The following is a 14,234-nucleotide window of genomic DNA, read 5'->3' on the forward strand; positions in this document are numbered from 1 at the left end:
AAACAATTAATAAATGTCAAGGCATAATCTACAATAACCCTATCACTGCCAAGAGTAACACGGGGAACGAACCAACCAATCTCGACCCAGAGCCTTCTTGCACTGAAATGATGGGGGGCTCGGGGGTCTGAGGTGAACAAGTAAGACAAACAACAACCGAGCTAGACGAGGAGTACAGAACCATGGTGGTAACTTCTGGCACCAGCTCAACATTAGTCGGCACAACATCGGACACCAGGTTTTTGGTGGGCGTAGTGGAAATGACCGTAGTTGCGTCGGGGTATTCGGGAGCAGTTGTCGTCAAAGCAGTGGCTGAGGGCTCAACAACCAGTTCGGACTTAGAGGGTTCGCCTTCCTCTGTTTGTACATTTGTAGACGCAATCAGCAAAGTCAGCGTAGGTTTAGTTTCAACTTCAACCGGAGAAGTAGACTCAATGCCCGGCTCAGTCAGTTGACTAGTGGGAACTTCAGGCTTATCGGTAGTAGGTTCACCAGTGACTTCAGTAGTAGTCAGCTCATAGGTAGTGGGCTCTTCACTACTAGCGGATTTGTCCGTGGTGGTGACAGGTTCAGAGACAGTTTCCACCGTGTTCTCAGGGGAGGGCACAACTCCAGTAGTTGACAGAATGTTGGTATATTCAGCAGGTCTCGAAGACGTCAACTCATTCGGGGTAACCTCAGAGGACGAACCTGCAGGCTCATGATAAGAAGTCTCGGTAGAGCAATCAGAACTCAATTCAACGGTGGTGGTAACAGCCGGGGTAGTGGCGGTAGTAGAAGCGGCCAGCGTAAGTTCAGTACGCGATGATGAGGAGACTGATTGTGGAACAGAGGGCTCACTAGAAAATACATCAGTAGTCTCAGAGGTGGACTTTGACTCTGTCAGAGCCGTATTGATACAGTGAGAGTACACCAGCGTAACGACAGACTCGACACAGGAGGACGACACCAGATAGCATTCTTTAACAGTCACCACAGTGTAACATGAGTTTGTCAGCGTGGAAATTTCCAGCGTCAGCGATAAGTCAGTCGAGGATTCAACACTTGAGCAAGGCAGCAGTTCAACCGAAAACAAGCTATCGCAGGATACAGTAGTTGTGGTAATAATGGTGGACGACTCTGTCAAGGGCTCAGTCAGGGACTCACTTGTCAACTTAGCGGTGGAATCCGACTCAATCTTCAGCTCTGTGGTGGACTCTACAATTGATTCAGTAGTAGAATCAATTGTAGATTTTTCAGTAGTGGACTCAATTGTAGATTCCTCGGTAGTGGACTCATTTGTAGATTTCTCGGTAGTGGACTCATTTGTAGATTTCTCGGTAGTGGACTCAATTGTAGATTCCTCGGTGGTGGACTCTTCAGTAGTTGGCGCCGATGTAATTTCTGAGGAAGGCTTTTGGGATGACTTCGTAACAGACTGTTTCGTGGATGGTTCCTCGGTCGAGGGTTCACTAGTTGGCTCAGCAGAAGACTCAGTGGACGGCTCAGTGGTTACCACCGTGGAGGAAGCATCAGTGATGGGCTCAGTTGATGGCACGGTGATAGTGGGCTGAGTGGATGAAGATTCCGTCGTCGGTTCCTCAACTGTCGATTCAGTGGTCTCAGTGCTAGCCTCAGTAGAAGACTCTGAAGTAAAGGACAGGTTGGCAATGGATTCCGAGCTAGGTTCCGTGCTGGGTGCAGGTGTAGACTCGGTTTCAGTAGCAGGCTCAGTAGTGGTGTCAATGGTACATTCCTCTGTGGTGGTCTTCGTAGTTGCCTCAGGGATAGACTCAGTTGTAGCTTCATTTGTAGATTCTGTCGAACTTTGAGCGGAGATTTCAGTAGTGGGTTCGGTGGAAACCTCTGTTGACAGCTTAGTTGAAGGTTCAACGGTAGATTCGTTACCAGTGGGCTCGGTACAAGGTTCGGTCGAGGACTCAGTGGTGGGCTCAGTGGTGGGCTCAGTGGTGGGCTCAGTGGTGGGCTCAGTGGTGGGCTCAGTAGTGGGCTCAGTAGTGGGCTCCGTTGTTTGCTTCGTGCTTGGCTTGGGGGGCTCACTCACCGAGGTAGTCGGCTTGATTGAAAGTGTCGTTGTCGTCTCTGGTGTGGGAGTAGCAGGGGTCGTTTCGGTGACATCACAAGACGTGGTGGTTTTCTTGCATACTTCACAAACATTCCCATTCTCATCGTACACAACATCACCCATAGTACCATCGTTGAGAACATTATTGCCCTTGTTTTCATTAGCGTTGTCGTTGCCGTTGTTGTCACCAACATTGCCATTACCGTTCAAATTACCATTGCCAACAACATTGCCGTTCACAACTGGACCATTAACGTTACCATAAATGTTATTGATGGTGATGGTAATTCCACGTCTCACCAAGTTGCGTGCTTGTATCTGTTCGTCAGAAGTTTGCAATTCAACGGATCCTGATCGAGCCTTACCCGATTCAACCTTGTCTGTAGCTACACAATCGAGCTGATGATCATGCGTGTAGCAGTCGGCATATTCACCAAGGGCAACGTGTGATCCATTGGGTTGGTTGATGATAGGGGGGAGGTTCATTATGAACAAATCACCAGGTTTCAAAACCCCGTCAAGGTTCCAATCCACCATCGCGGCTTGCACTGATGCCACAGTGGTAAGCACCGTAAGCGTACTCAACTTCATATAACAAAACTGGACTTGAAACAATATCGAGTCATCCGGAATATTAGGAATTTATATATTGCTCGTCTGTGTGATTGGGAGTGGGAGAGGGCGTTAATGTCCTGTATGAGGGGCGTGTTCATTTACATGTAATCGCCAATTCGCGATTAAAATCCTGCAAAATGCAGGAGGGTGCGTCGAGCGCGCATCGATTAAGGATGGAAGTTTTAAGAGATGACCTTGAAAGTCCTTCCGTGATAGACGTTGATATCTTCAGCTAATATCACTCACCAGGAATGGCACGGAATGAAAGAGTCATTTGGCGGTTTAGCTCCCCTCGCATTTACTTTAGCGGATGTATGCATATGTAGCATCTGTTTTAAAAATCATGCGGTGGTTTCAATCGAGCAGTTGAAAATTTCTTTGAAAATCCCAAATGATTCTTGTACTTATATTCACACCTGAAGACATAGAGCTTACTGAATGTAGAATACGAAGAAAGGTAACTGACTCCTAATATTCGTTGAAGGCACTCAAGTTGAAGCGCACTGGGATGGACTTTTGTGTGAACAAAAACTATGCGAACTAGGGCCTTACGCAAGGTTAAGTATAGTCTGGTGAGCTCTGAAATTTCAAAGTACATGCGTCTAGTATTTTTTCACGTTGATAAAGGTGTGGGCCTCGTGAGATCGTCGCTATGAAGTTAAGATTTGTTGTTTTTTTGGTTTTACAGGCACAGCCCAAACACCAACTGAAACAGTCCATCGTACAATAAAATCTAAAAATATACGCTCTCAAAATTGACCATATACTATGCCACCGAATTGTGTGACCTCCACCAAGCCAGAGAAGATATAAGACCATAGGGTGACGAAATCTTTGTAATTGATATATTGCTTTGGATAATGGTAGAGATTGACGATATACTCAACTTTTCGGTGTGACTTACATCCATCTCCATGGTAGCGCGGGATGCGACACGGTCACCGCCTGAGTATTTGGACGGGCTACAATAATGGTCAGCTTCATATCCCTCATCTCCAGATCAGACAAGCCACTATATATCCAGCTGTTTCTTCCAACCTCCAATGATCCGGCTACAGCCAATGAATTCCTCAAGTTCAACTTCTTGAGCCATATGGGTTTGGATGTATTCTCGTCACCGACCTCCCTAACGCTCAGAGAACAACAACAACAACACCAAAAAAACCAAGGCGTTGCTCCCATCTACCTTTTGCTATTCATTCACGACGGGATCCTGGTTTATGGCTACGAAACCAACAATGGATTGAAAATTCTTGTTGGACTGGAAGCACCTGAAACTACTGACCGTCTTAACCAGCTTTTCCTCAAGATTCATAAATGCTACTTGCGGGCAGTTTGTAATCCGTTTAATGGTGGTGTTGAGGATGCCGATGAGAGCATCGAGAACTCAGCGACCTTTGATCGCAATTTGAAGCAAGTGGTGGCGCAATGGCTGAGCCACGATGCCGAAGCTGACTAGTTAACATAGCTATATAGATTCGATATGATTCGTACACGAGCAAAACTCTACTTGAGGACAACATTCGCACCACGGAGTTCGAGGTACTCCTGGTCAGCACTTGGACTCATATTCTTGATCACCTCAGTGTAAATTTCGACATTGTGAAATCTCAATCGGTTAGTCGGGGACTTGTATTTGCCCTCAAGCCCGGTAATATCACAGTAGTGTTTCTGTGGGAGCAAAGAGGGCGGAGCAGCGATTGATGGGTATGTCGGGGTGTCGAACGCAAGCATTTTGCTTTGGAGATATTTCTGCTCATCCGAAAGGAGTTGTCTTGCAGCTTTATTGCGCTTGACTATCGGAGGGCGGTTAGGGTTCTTGAATCCATGATGTTTGGTAATAATCAGACTCTTCTCCACAAGGTCCATGTTGGTGTCGAGTGTGAGTGCGACCAAGGTGGAATAAGGACAATTGTTGATGCATTGATGCAACGGCAAACTACCAAAAATACCGGCCTAAACTCTAACTAAAAATGAACGAAAGTACAAATTTTGATTCCTTTGCTGATAAGTTTGGCACTAACTTTCAACACTTTTGTAAAATTTCATTCAAGTTGAATCAGTAAATAGAAAATTCTTGAAGTTTATCGATAACAAATAAGTATAAGATCATTTGAAACTTTATGAGTCTATTGTTAATAAATAAATATAATGTCGTCTATATTTTTCTGGGATTATCAACCCAGTCTTGACTGGCCATTTGACTTAATCTCAGCAAGGCCCGCGCAAAGGCAAATCTTTCTTCATCATTGGCGAACATCAGAGCCTTCTTGGCAATCTCCTTATCAAAGCCATGTTTGGTCACCAATTCATCATCGTCAAAAGATTTTTCCTCACCCGTATCTCTGAGATGCTTATATAACTGGTAGTTTCCCTTAGCAATATCTTCCGGCTCCACAAACAAATCCTTGAACGGAGCCGCCAGAGTGCAAGCCATACGACCATGAGCGTCATAAACAGCATCCAAAAATGTAATGAATCTTCTAACCCACTCTCTCACCTCGATAGACAAGTAAGGGATGTCAGTGATCACAAACAGTTGGAATGCGTTCGCAAGAGTCAAGTAATCACCTGCACTTTTGGGCGATCCACACAACTCATGGAAAGTGAACTGCGCCACGTATGGCGGACTACACTTCGGCACCACCAACTTTCGGCCCCATACTTCGAGTTCGTAGTTTTCCAAAACTTTAGGGTTAGGGTTCTCACGATTGAAGTAATCGAACCAATCTTGTACGTGCTGTTTCCGCTTCGCCTCAATGGTCTTTGAGTTCCACCGAACGCCTGGGGCTGGCGAGTAGTATACATGACTGAGTGGCCGTTCAATTTTCCGATAGTCGGTAGGACTATTAAGGTAAATCACTCGACATTGTTGCTTGATCTGTTGAATGCAAGGAATGAAACTTACTCTTTGGATACCATTGAGATACAAGTCATCGGGTGCTCGGTTGGAGGTCGCAAAGAGCACCACTCCGTATTCTGGAGTCAATAAGTAACCAAAAAGACGTCTCAAAAGCATGGCATCAGCAACATCCACCACTTGAAATTCGTCAAAACAGAGCACGGTAGCTTCTTGTGCAATTTCTGCCGCAAGCATGGGGATAACATCGTAGTCTGCGTGGTATTGCATTTTAAGTTGGTGACTACGCTTATGAGTCAATTGCATGAATTGGTGGAAATGCAATCTTTTTTTGGAGATGTGGTCGGGAACCGTCTCGTAAAATAAGTCCATCAACATAGTTTTCCCACAACCGACGTCCCCGTAGAGATAGATCCCCTTGACCGGGTTTTCCTCAAACTCTGTTGGCAACTCATCGCCAGTCTTTTTGCCCAAAAAGGAGTTGAACCACTTGGAGATACCCAGCGGGGGCAGCATGTCTTTGGCACTAGGGGTTGGTACCTTCGGTGGGTGGTAACTGTTCAACAGCTCATGCAATTTGGAAAGCAGCAGAATGATTTTGCGCTGGTAAGGATCGTCACGTAACCGCCCACTCTCCACCTGATGGTTGTATTCTTGAAGTGGGGTGGTCGAGGTGACCCGAGGTATCAGTACGTGAAACCATCGACACGACGTGGCACCGAGGCGTCGCTGCTGGGCTAGCCACCGCATTATGTGTGTCACTACTCAGAACTCGCAACGAGGTTGGTGAGTGGCTGCTGGGCTCACCGGCGGGTAAATTTTGGAGGCTGCGGTGACAAAAAAGATGGGGTAAAATTGGGGTGACTAATCCAGCTCCGAGTCGGCGCCGGAGTGTCGTCATTGTTGACCATGTCCACTTTGTCGTCGTTGACTCCGAAGAATAACACCGTGCAAAACTCTATAAATTTTAGCAATCATTTCTAGTCTTACGGGGTAAGTTCGGCCAATCGTCATTTGACCATAGGTCAAGCCGCGAGGAACCAGGCTGTATCGAGACAGACACACGGAGATGTCGGAACGTAGGATGGATTAAAAGAAACGTGTGATTTTCACCAGTGAAACAGGCGCCAAAGCGCGTGGCCGGACAATGTTGTTTGCACTACGGTGACGTCAATAAATCGAACCAAATTCGAGGGACATAGCATCAGTGTAGAGTAAGGCGAGGTTTTTGTGGTTTTAGCATGTTCGTTCGTGTTGCATCTATTGACATCGAGGGATACTTCAAGTTGGAGTATTGTGTCAGTCGTGCGCGCGTTGAAGATGAAGGTTTATTTTGGGGTGGCGGTTGTGAACATCTTACGTCATAACATTGCAAATAAGGTTTCGAGCAAAGCAAAAATTAGTCTTCGCCATGCGTGCAGTACCAGCTCGTAATCTGTCATATTGCTCGTGAAACATCGCGATAGCTACGATGTACTCAAGGGGTGAGATTTGGTGAAATCCCCGCGTCATCGTGTGGGCCACCCACGGTCTGCGATGGCTTTTGGCATTGCTTGAGCGTGCTAAAACGATACCGTATCATCTTTGTCAACACAACTATTAGACACACCCTATGAAGCTTTAAGATATGGGGATAGGCGATCCTCGACTAAAAATTCGTTTAGGCCTCTGCGCAAGTATTGCCCCACCTACGAGCGAAAAGCTTTGGATGCCCCAAAGAACTCTTCATACTACGGGGAGTGTAATTTGCCTGCTCTTCTTAAAGTTCCCACCTTCTTCCTTCTAGCGGTAATATGGCTGTGGTGGAGGACTTGTGAGCCCGGGTGAGGTATCACCACCAGCGAATCAGACTTTGCGAGTATAAGTGACACTACCCGTATCCACACCACGTCGAAGCAGCGCGCCGATCTTAACGTGCCGAAGCCCGACTCAAGGCGTTAGCTATTTGTTGACGTTGGCGCGAATCAGCGAGCCACGTATTTGCCAATTTTACGCGTAGGCGATGGCATACAGCCCGCAATGCATTCCGTGCCATCCATCGGCATCGGTGATCAAGGCCTAGGCCAAAAACTACTTTGCGTTGGGTATTATCTCGTCCTCTGATATCCAAAACCGCAAACTCATGTTAAAGCAATAGCGAGTAGAGATATCAACTATAGATAACCTTGTTACCGCCCCTCGGTTGCCACGTTGCTCGTTGCTACTAGGCAACCCCTAGCTGTCAAGCGGGATGTTCCAAGGAGCATAAGTGGGGGGGCCGCGGGGTTCAGTTAAAGGGAGGAATTGCAGTACACATTTGCAATGTCGGTGCCTCTCACGTCCGCTCCCCTTAATACTGAATTCGATGACGTTATTGTTGTCGGGGCTTATAGATTCGACGGGTGCTCGGGCTGGCTTACTGGGTCTTTGGAGCCTTGCGTCAAACCGCGCAGCAGCACCCAAAACATGGCGTGTTCCAGGGTGCTGTCGGCACTGGCAATGATAGCGAGACGGTACACACGGCTTGCTCAACTCGTGATGTCGCTATTACCTAAGTTACTTTCATAACCTTCAAGCACCATCCCGGACTTCCCTGATATCAGTTGCCCTTGGTGATGTTTATTTTTATCGCACTATGTTTGCTGCAGCTCCTACGCCACCCGCCTCCTGTATTCACCGACAAAGCTGCTTGCATACTTTGTACTATATGCCGGCCATACATCCCAACTTTTTTATGGCGTTCCATTTCCAACCATCGTCTAAAATGATAAACACGGCGTCATCTCCAACCCCTCCAGTGACTCCCGTGATGGCTGCCGTGGATAACTACTACGACATATGTATGAACTCCAAGTCGAGAATCGCCAAACTGCTTGCCAATCCCCTGGTGCCCAAGCGCGCCCCTTCAGTCACAAATAGCCGTCCGCTGGATTACTATGTGAAAAAATTGAGCAACTGCCTGCTATCGGACGAGCTGGTCCAGAGCCTGAGTGGTGGTACACGGTTTCTGCTTACTCTGAACGATTTACTGAGCGGTGACGACCATGATGATGATAGTGTTGATGAGGTGGCGCAGGCGCCACCGGTAAAGATGCCGCCTCTTCCCAACCCATCCCCCGCTCCAATCCTGCTCCAACACACTCCACTGTTAAAACGCTATACCCTGATGCCCCAGCTACGCCGATCTCAAGCATCTCAAGCAGCTTTCAATGTGAATCCGTCACTCACGTCCTTACCTGGATTGACTCGTACCAAAACTCGCTATATTCTGAATCGCGAAACGAAAGAACGCAGAGTGTACCGCAAAAAGAAGTACGACGAAAGTGACTGTGACGATGTCATCTTGGACGACAATCAGTTATTCAATGTCCCTGTATTGCGCAGTTATGGCGATTTGTATAAACATACCCACGACTTCTGTGACAATTTGGATGGCGACAACAAGTACCCCGTGCCTATCAAACCCTGTCCTCTTCCCGGTCGTCTCGAAACTGACACGACAGAGGTGTCACCAAACCTGCTGATGGTACTGGGATTGCTGTACCCCGGGCAAGGCACCCCTCTTACCAACATTTCTGAAGATGGCACTGATATTCTGATCGATGACGACGTCACTATTGTTCGGAACATATCTCAGTTTTACTCAGAGCGCCTGGCGTCGCTGCTGAAGCTTGTCAAACTGCAGCGTGACCAACACACGATGTACAAGCTTCCTCAGTATGTCCGGCTGCAGTCACTGATGGATGAGTTGCACTTTATTTCGCCGGAAAAATTGGAGATGTTAGATCAACTGCGGCCAATTAACCTTCCTCCAAAACTGAACACGGACAAGTCGAAGCACCTGCGCCAATTCAATAAAGTTCTCACCAACTTTGAAAGTCAAAATACACTGACGGCACAATCAGCCCATGAAGTTCGCATCAATTTGCTGCAAAGTCAACAAAAATGGCTTCGCATCATTGCTGGTCTTAGGAGCGGCTCATCTCTGGATTATCACCGCAAGTTTGACCAACAAAAGAATGAGATTCGTAAGTTGGCTTGGGATGCCAATCCTCCTGTTGCAGTTCGTTACCAGTTCTGGATTGATACCATGCTGGTATCATCCAAGGTGGTAGAAGGAATCGCTCATCAATATAATGCTGCCCAAGCAAAGTACTTGTGCTTGGACGCTGGTGCCAAAGCGCAAAAGGACGCCGAGTTTGATAGAATCATCACCCATACCCTCGACCGTCCCTTATTCACGCTGATTATGAAGGAAAAACCCGAGTTCAGAGACTTTAGGGCCAACTATCGCTTCTTATTGTACATTAAGTACTTTAGTGAGCATGGTTTACACAAGCGAGATGAGATTTTCATGATTCCTATTCTATTACTCATGTTTGAGCACGATCATTCGATGGAAGAGATTTTCACGTTACTTGAATTGTTCAACACTCAGGTTTTCACTCTGGAGTTATCACTGTTTTTGAATCGCGATTTCAGCAACTGGGGTGATGCATCAACATTGCCGCATTCTTACACAAAGGGATTGGCTAAGTTTGGGGATATGCTGGAGTTCGAGGGGTTGAACTCCGCTAGCTTTTTCGAGATTTTGTGTCAGATAAACGATTCGTTGCCATTACTGATGCTGGCTCCATCGACACCCATAGTGGGAACTCACTTCAACTGGTCTCTGCTGCTGGTGGATCACCCCAATCCGGAATCTGAAGACTGCGACTCGGCTTCTTTGCAATTGATGGTAAAGTTGTTGACAACCTTAATTATCTATGCTCATCTGCCAAAGCTGAAAACTAAAAACAACTTGAAGGTTATGCAAACGTTTTTGGTGATTGTGTTCACCTACTATCACATCAACTGGAATAATTTCAAGGAGCTTATTTCGGAGAATGCATCCATCCGTTTGAACAATACTCTGGATAAAGTCCAAGTGATGGAGCTGTTTGCCGATAAGTGGCGTCAACTTTTCAGAAAGTAGGAGTTTGCATATATCTTTCGCATCGAAATGTTTTGATATTACCGGGTTTTAGATAGAGATTAATACAGATACCGCGTGGCTATTGCACGCATTCCTTTCTAGAATTATTATAGTAGACTGGAGATTATATTTTCAGTTCTGTCGGTGAAACTGGCGTGAAGCAAGGATGCTTTAATGCTTTTACCGCTACGCCTTGTATTGTCGCGTTTTCGATTGATGCACAACGCGACCAGTGTTACGCGTGTGGTTGTTGAAGCGCGTAACCTCATGTTAAGATCATACATGAGCTTTGGCATTGACGGGCGAAGACAGATACAACGAAATCTATGGATGATGTGTATGATTTACAGTGTACGAGATTGTGACCGTCATCTACATTGTACTAGGGTTTGAGATGTACCAATGGTATGGTGCAAAACTCATACAGAGGCAGAAATGTGCTTATTGATTCGGAGTAGAGAGATGTGATTCAAACTTTCAGTCCATATCAATTTCAATCTGATTGGGGTTGATTTTTGAGGGCTTCGTGGTAGAGCTCGCAATGAAGCCCATAGGGTTGATTTGATCCTTGAAGATCTCCACAGCCTTGAGATCATGCTCAATACGCCGCTTCCATCGCAACATATCTTTGAACAGACTTTGATCGCCGTTGTCTATTTCCCATTGCTCCCACTTCTTCCAAACGGGCACCATAAGAGGGGTGTTGGGGTGCTGTAATCGGGTGATGTGTCTCCACAATGCTCGGGCTCGCTCGGTTTGATTTTGATGAGTCTCAAACTCGACGTACAATTGCAGAATTTCAACTATCTGATAGTTTGTAAGTCCTTGATCGGAGACCATCCATTCATAACACTCTCTCATTTCGTCAACACCCAAGTCCTCATTCATGATATCAGCAAGTTTTTGATAAAGTCTAAATTTATCATCAGCCATTTGTCGAGCGTAGACGCCTTTGTATGCTCTGAGTAAGCTCGATGCTCGTTTGAGTTTTGATGCTGACGGCTTGAGTAGAACAAAGTCGAGAATGAAAGGATTAGCCAGAGTAGGCCCGAACACTGCATGGTCAATGAGATCTTCGTACCGAGATTCGCTAACTCGCGAAAACGCTTTTTCAAGGTATACTCGCCATACCAGCAGCCGAATCCGGGGATGAGCAAAATTCACCACGATTTGTTCGTAAACCTTGAACAGCTGTTCCCACATATCATTTTCCTGGTAGATTTCGGCAAGCTCCATCATTTGGTTAGCAGTAATGAGTCGCTTTTTCAACACATTGTAGTATCCTTGAGCGACTCTCTCAATCTCTTCAGGGGTAAAGGAATCGACCAACAGCTCTAACATATTCAAATAAAACTGCACAAGACGCGATTTATACTTGCTAGGTAGCTCAGCAACTGCACCCAGCAGTAATGCCTGCTCCAATATGGCGATGGCCCTTTGAGGCTTTTGATGGGAAAGCCACATTTCACTCCACTTTTCATAGATTTGCACGAGATCTTCTGGGGCAAACTTTGACGCGATCGCTTTAGTAAATACAACATCAGCCGTTTTGAGATCACCGTTCTCATGATATATGCTTGCATATGCATCCCAAAATGCTGCCAACAGCCCTGGAGTTACCTTGAGAGGATTGATCTTGCGTAAAGCCTCAACGTACGTCAGAAGTTTTTGTTTGGGCAGACGAGCCTGTTTGATTTTCAAGTTCCACGCTATGATGTCGTTTGAATTATTTCGAAGACGGATCTCCACTATTCGCGAGGTTCGAGAAGCAGCTAAATGCTTGATGAAATGTTCACGCAAAGGCGTCGGGTCCTTCTGATATCTTTGCAATTCATTGGTCAAGTATTCGTCGAACAACTCCACGAACTGCTCGATCGATTTGACCCGGATGAGACCCCACTCAAACCAATGCCGTGCTTTGCGAGTATCAATTTCCGCCAATGTAGAAACGAATCGAGCAAGCTGATTAGGCAAGTGATTGATAGCAGTCGTAACAATCTGTTCAAATCCAGGGCTTCCATAGCGAAGCGTTATAAGTCTTTTCCAAAGTGCTAAGGTCGTGTGAGCGGTGATGTAACTTTTAGGTCGACGAATCATGTCCATGAGAACTCGATCTTGTTCGGTATCATCTAAAAGATCAAGAATATTGTCAATAGCAACTTCGTTGCTGGCCCCCAAAAATTGAAGATATTGCTGGAGAATGCGTTGTAATGTTGGTCCACCAATGATGTTACCGAATTTGAGAAATTGGTCGAACACAAACCCATGGTGTGTAGCAGAGAGCAGCCGTAGCGCATGATTGAATACTTCTCGACACCACGTCACCTCACATACCATCTTTTCAACTATGAATGGCAACACAATTTTCCAGATAGTAGGTTGAGGGCAATATTCTAATGCTCTTTCAATAACCTTCTTGGCGATGATGAATTGATCGCGGTGTTTGCAGAAGGAAAGCGACTGACAGTGACTGGTTACCAACTCGAGAAAGTCCTTCCAAAGTGACTCATCTTGTGGCAATGCTCGAGTAGCACGATGATACAATAAAAATCGAACTTCCAATGGCTTCGAGTTCGCCTCCTTAATATATTTTCGCCAAAGCTCAACATTTTTAGAATCCCGAACAATGGCCTGCTCATGATGTATGTCAAGCTGACTGTAATCAAAATCCATCAAGAGGAGCTTACACTGTGACACCACAGCGTAGACGGTGAGAGGCAGTTCGCAGTACGCTACAAAGCTAAACAGGCAGCATGGATGAGAATGCTTAAAGCATATGCAGGAGATCCTTCAAGCATCAATCTTGACGACTAATGGTAAACTTAAATCACCTTTTCTTACTGTTTCTTTAATAATACATTAACTCTTATCTTCATAAACTACCCATGAAGTTGCCAAACCCCCATACAAGGCAACTACACCGCGGCGATCTCCAATTCGTACAAGCTCATGATTTGTTGTAACATCACCCCCAGATAATATGCCACAATTTCCATGTTCACCCCAACCCCAGGCATAAACGCCATCTGCTTTCAACGCTAGCCCGTGTTCACTTCCAGTCACAAAGGATTCAATGTCGCTTGCACTGACGATCTGGCCGTGTCTATCGTTACCTCTACCCATAAGATTTCCTCCGTCTAACCAATGAATTGATGTCCACATTGTATCAAATTTGTCAAAGGAGAATTCCTCAAGGTCATAATCGAATTTCCCGTAGACATCAAGTTTGCCAAAATGATCCACTACAGAAAAGTCCCGTCCTAAACGAAAGTTACCCGGAGGGATAGTCAATTTGGTGGGCTTGTCGAGATGCTTGGCCAGACTCTCCCCCAATTGACCTTTGCGTGATACACCCCACCCGTACATCTCACCATTCTTGGTGCTTAATAAGACATGATTCAAACCTGCACGAATTTCGTGAACACCATCATTAATCAAGCTCAATACCTTGAGCTTCTCAAGCGTATTTATAACTCCGGGTACGCCAAGTTCGCCTTTAGGACCATGGCCGCAACTCCAAATGTTGCCATCAGTATCAACTAGAATGGAGAACTCCCAACCGCAAGCAACATGTGAGTAGGTGCCCGGTATGTGAATGAAAGTGCTTGATGATGGTCCATTGTGGCCACATTGACCGAGCAGATTATCACCACTAGCCCAACATCTGTCAAGATCATCAAGTATCATTGTGTGGTTGCCACCACAACTGATCGTACGGATGTCAGCATCCAAAGAGGTTC

At 46.0% G+C, this 14,234-nt stretch overlaps 7 protein-coding genes across 7 annotated transcripts; 2 read left to right on the forward strand and 5 right to left on the reverse strand. All coding sequences in view use genetic code 12, as the record gives it.

Annotated features, from left to right (window-relative positions):
* Positions 1 to 28: 28 nt before the first annotated feature.
* Positions 29 to 2,656, reverse strand: DIURU_004885 (uncharacterized protein; the record flags this gene model as incomplete). The annotated part of the gene is made up of 1 exon (XM_034157806.1): positions 29 to 2,656. The coding sequence occupies one exon, from the start codon at positions 2,654 to 2,656 to the stop codon at positions 29 to 31; it is 2,628 nt and encodes an 875-aa protein (XP_034010288.1).
* A 994-nt stretch (positions 2,657 to 3,650) lies between these two features.
* Positions 3,651 to 4,139, forward strand: DIURU_004886 (uncharacterized protein; the record flags this gene model as incomplete). Its single annotated transcript, XM_034157807.1, has 1 exon — positions 3,651 to 4,139. The coding sequence occupies one exon, from the start codon at positions 3,651 to 3,653 to the stop codon at positions 4,137 to 4,139; it is 489 nt and encodes a 162-aa protein (XP_034010289.1).
* A 47-nt stretch (positions 4,140 to 4,186) lies between these two features.
* Positions 4,187 to 4,549, reverse strand: DIURU_004887 (uncharacterized protein; the record flags this gene model as incomplete). The annotated part of the gene is made up of 1 exon (XM_034157808.1): positions 4,187 to 4,549. The coding sequence occupies one exon, from the start codon at positions 4,547 to 4,549 to the stop codon at positions 4,187 to 4,189; it is 363 nt and encodes a 120-aa protein (XP_034010290.1).
* A 289-nt stretch (positions 4,550 to 4,838) lies between these two features.
* DIURU_004888 (uncharacterized protein) lies at positions 4,839 to 6,290 on the reverse strand (the record flags this gene model as incomplete). Its single annotated transcript, XM_034157809.1, has 1 exon — positions 4,839 to 6,290. One exon carries the CDS (start codon positions 6,288 to 6,290, stop codon positions 4,839 to 4,841), a length of 1,452 nt encoding a protein of 483 aa, XP_034010291.1.
* A 1,993-nt stretch (positions 6,291 to 8,283) lies between these two features.
* DIURU_004889 (uncharacterized protein) lies at positions 8,284 to 10,494 on the forward strand (the record flags this gene model as incomplete). Its single annotated transcript, XM_034157810.1, has 1 exon — positions 8,284 to 10,494. The coding sequence occupies one exon, from the start codon at positions 8,284 to 8,286 to the stop codon at positions 10,492 to 10,494; it is 2,211 nt and encodes a 736-aa protein (XP_034010292.1).
* Positions 10,495 to 10,971: 477 nt separating this feature from the next.
* DIURU_004890 (mRNA splicing protein) lies at positions 10,972 to 13,167 on the reverse strand (the record flags this gene model as incomplete). Its single annotated transcript, XM_034157812.1, has 1 exon — positions 10,972 to 13,167. One exon carries the CDS (start codon positions 13,165 to 13,167, stop codon positions 10,972 to 10,974), a length of 2,196 nt encoding a protein of 731 aa, XP_034010293.1.
* Positions 13,168 to 13,353: 186 nt separating this feature from the next.
* ATS1 (Ats1p) lies at positions 13,354 to 14,181 on the reverse strand (the record flags this gene model as incomplete). The annotated part of the gene is made up of 1 exon (XM_034157813.1): positions 13,354 to 14,181. The coding sequence occupies one exon, from the start codon at positions 14,179 to 14,181 to the stop codon at positions 13,354 to 13,356; it is 828 nt and encodes a 275-aa protein (XP_034010294.1).
* Positions 14,182 to 14,234: the final 53 nt, after the last annotated feature.

The sequence above is a fragment of the Diutina rugosa genome (assembly GCF_008704595.1).
Source record: "Diutina rugosa strain CBS 613 chromosome Unknown scaffold2_size729309, whole genome shotgun sequence".
In the NCBI taxonomy this organism is placed as follows: Eukaryota; Fungi; Ascomycota; class Pichiomycetes; order Serinales; family Debaryomycetaceae; genus Diutina; species Diutina rugosa.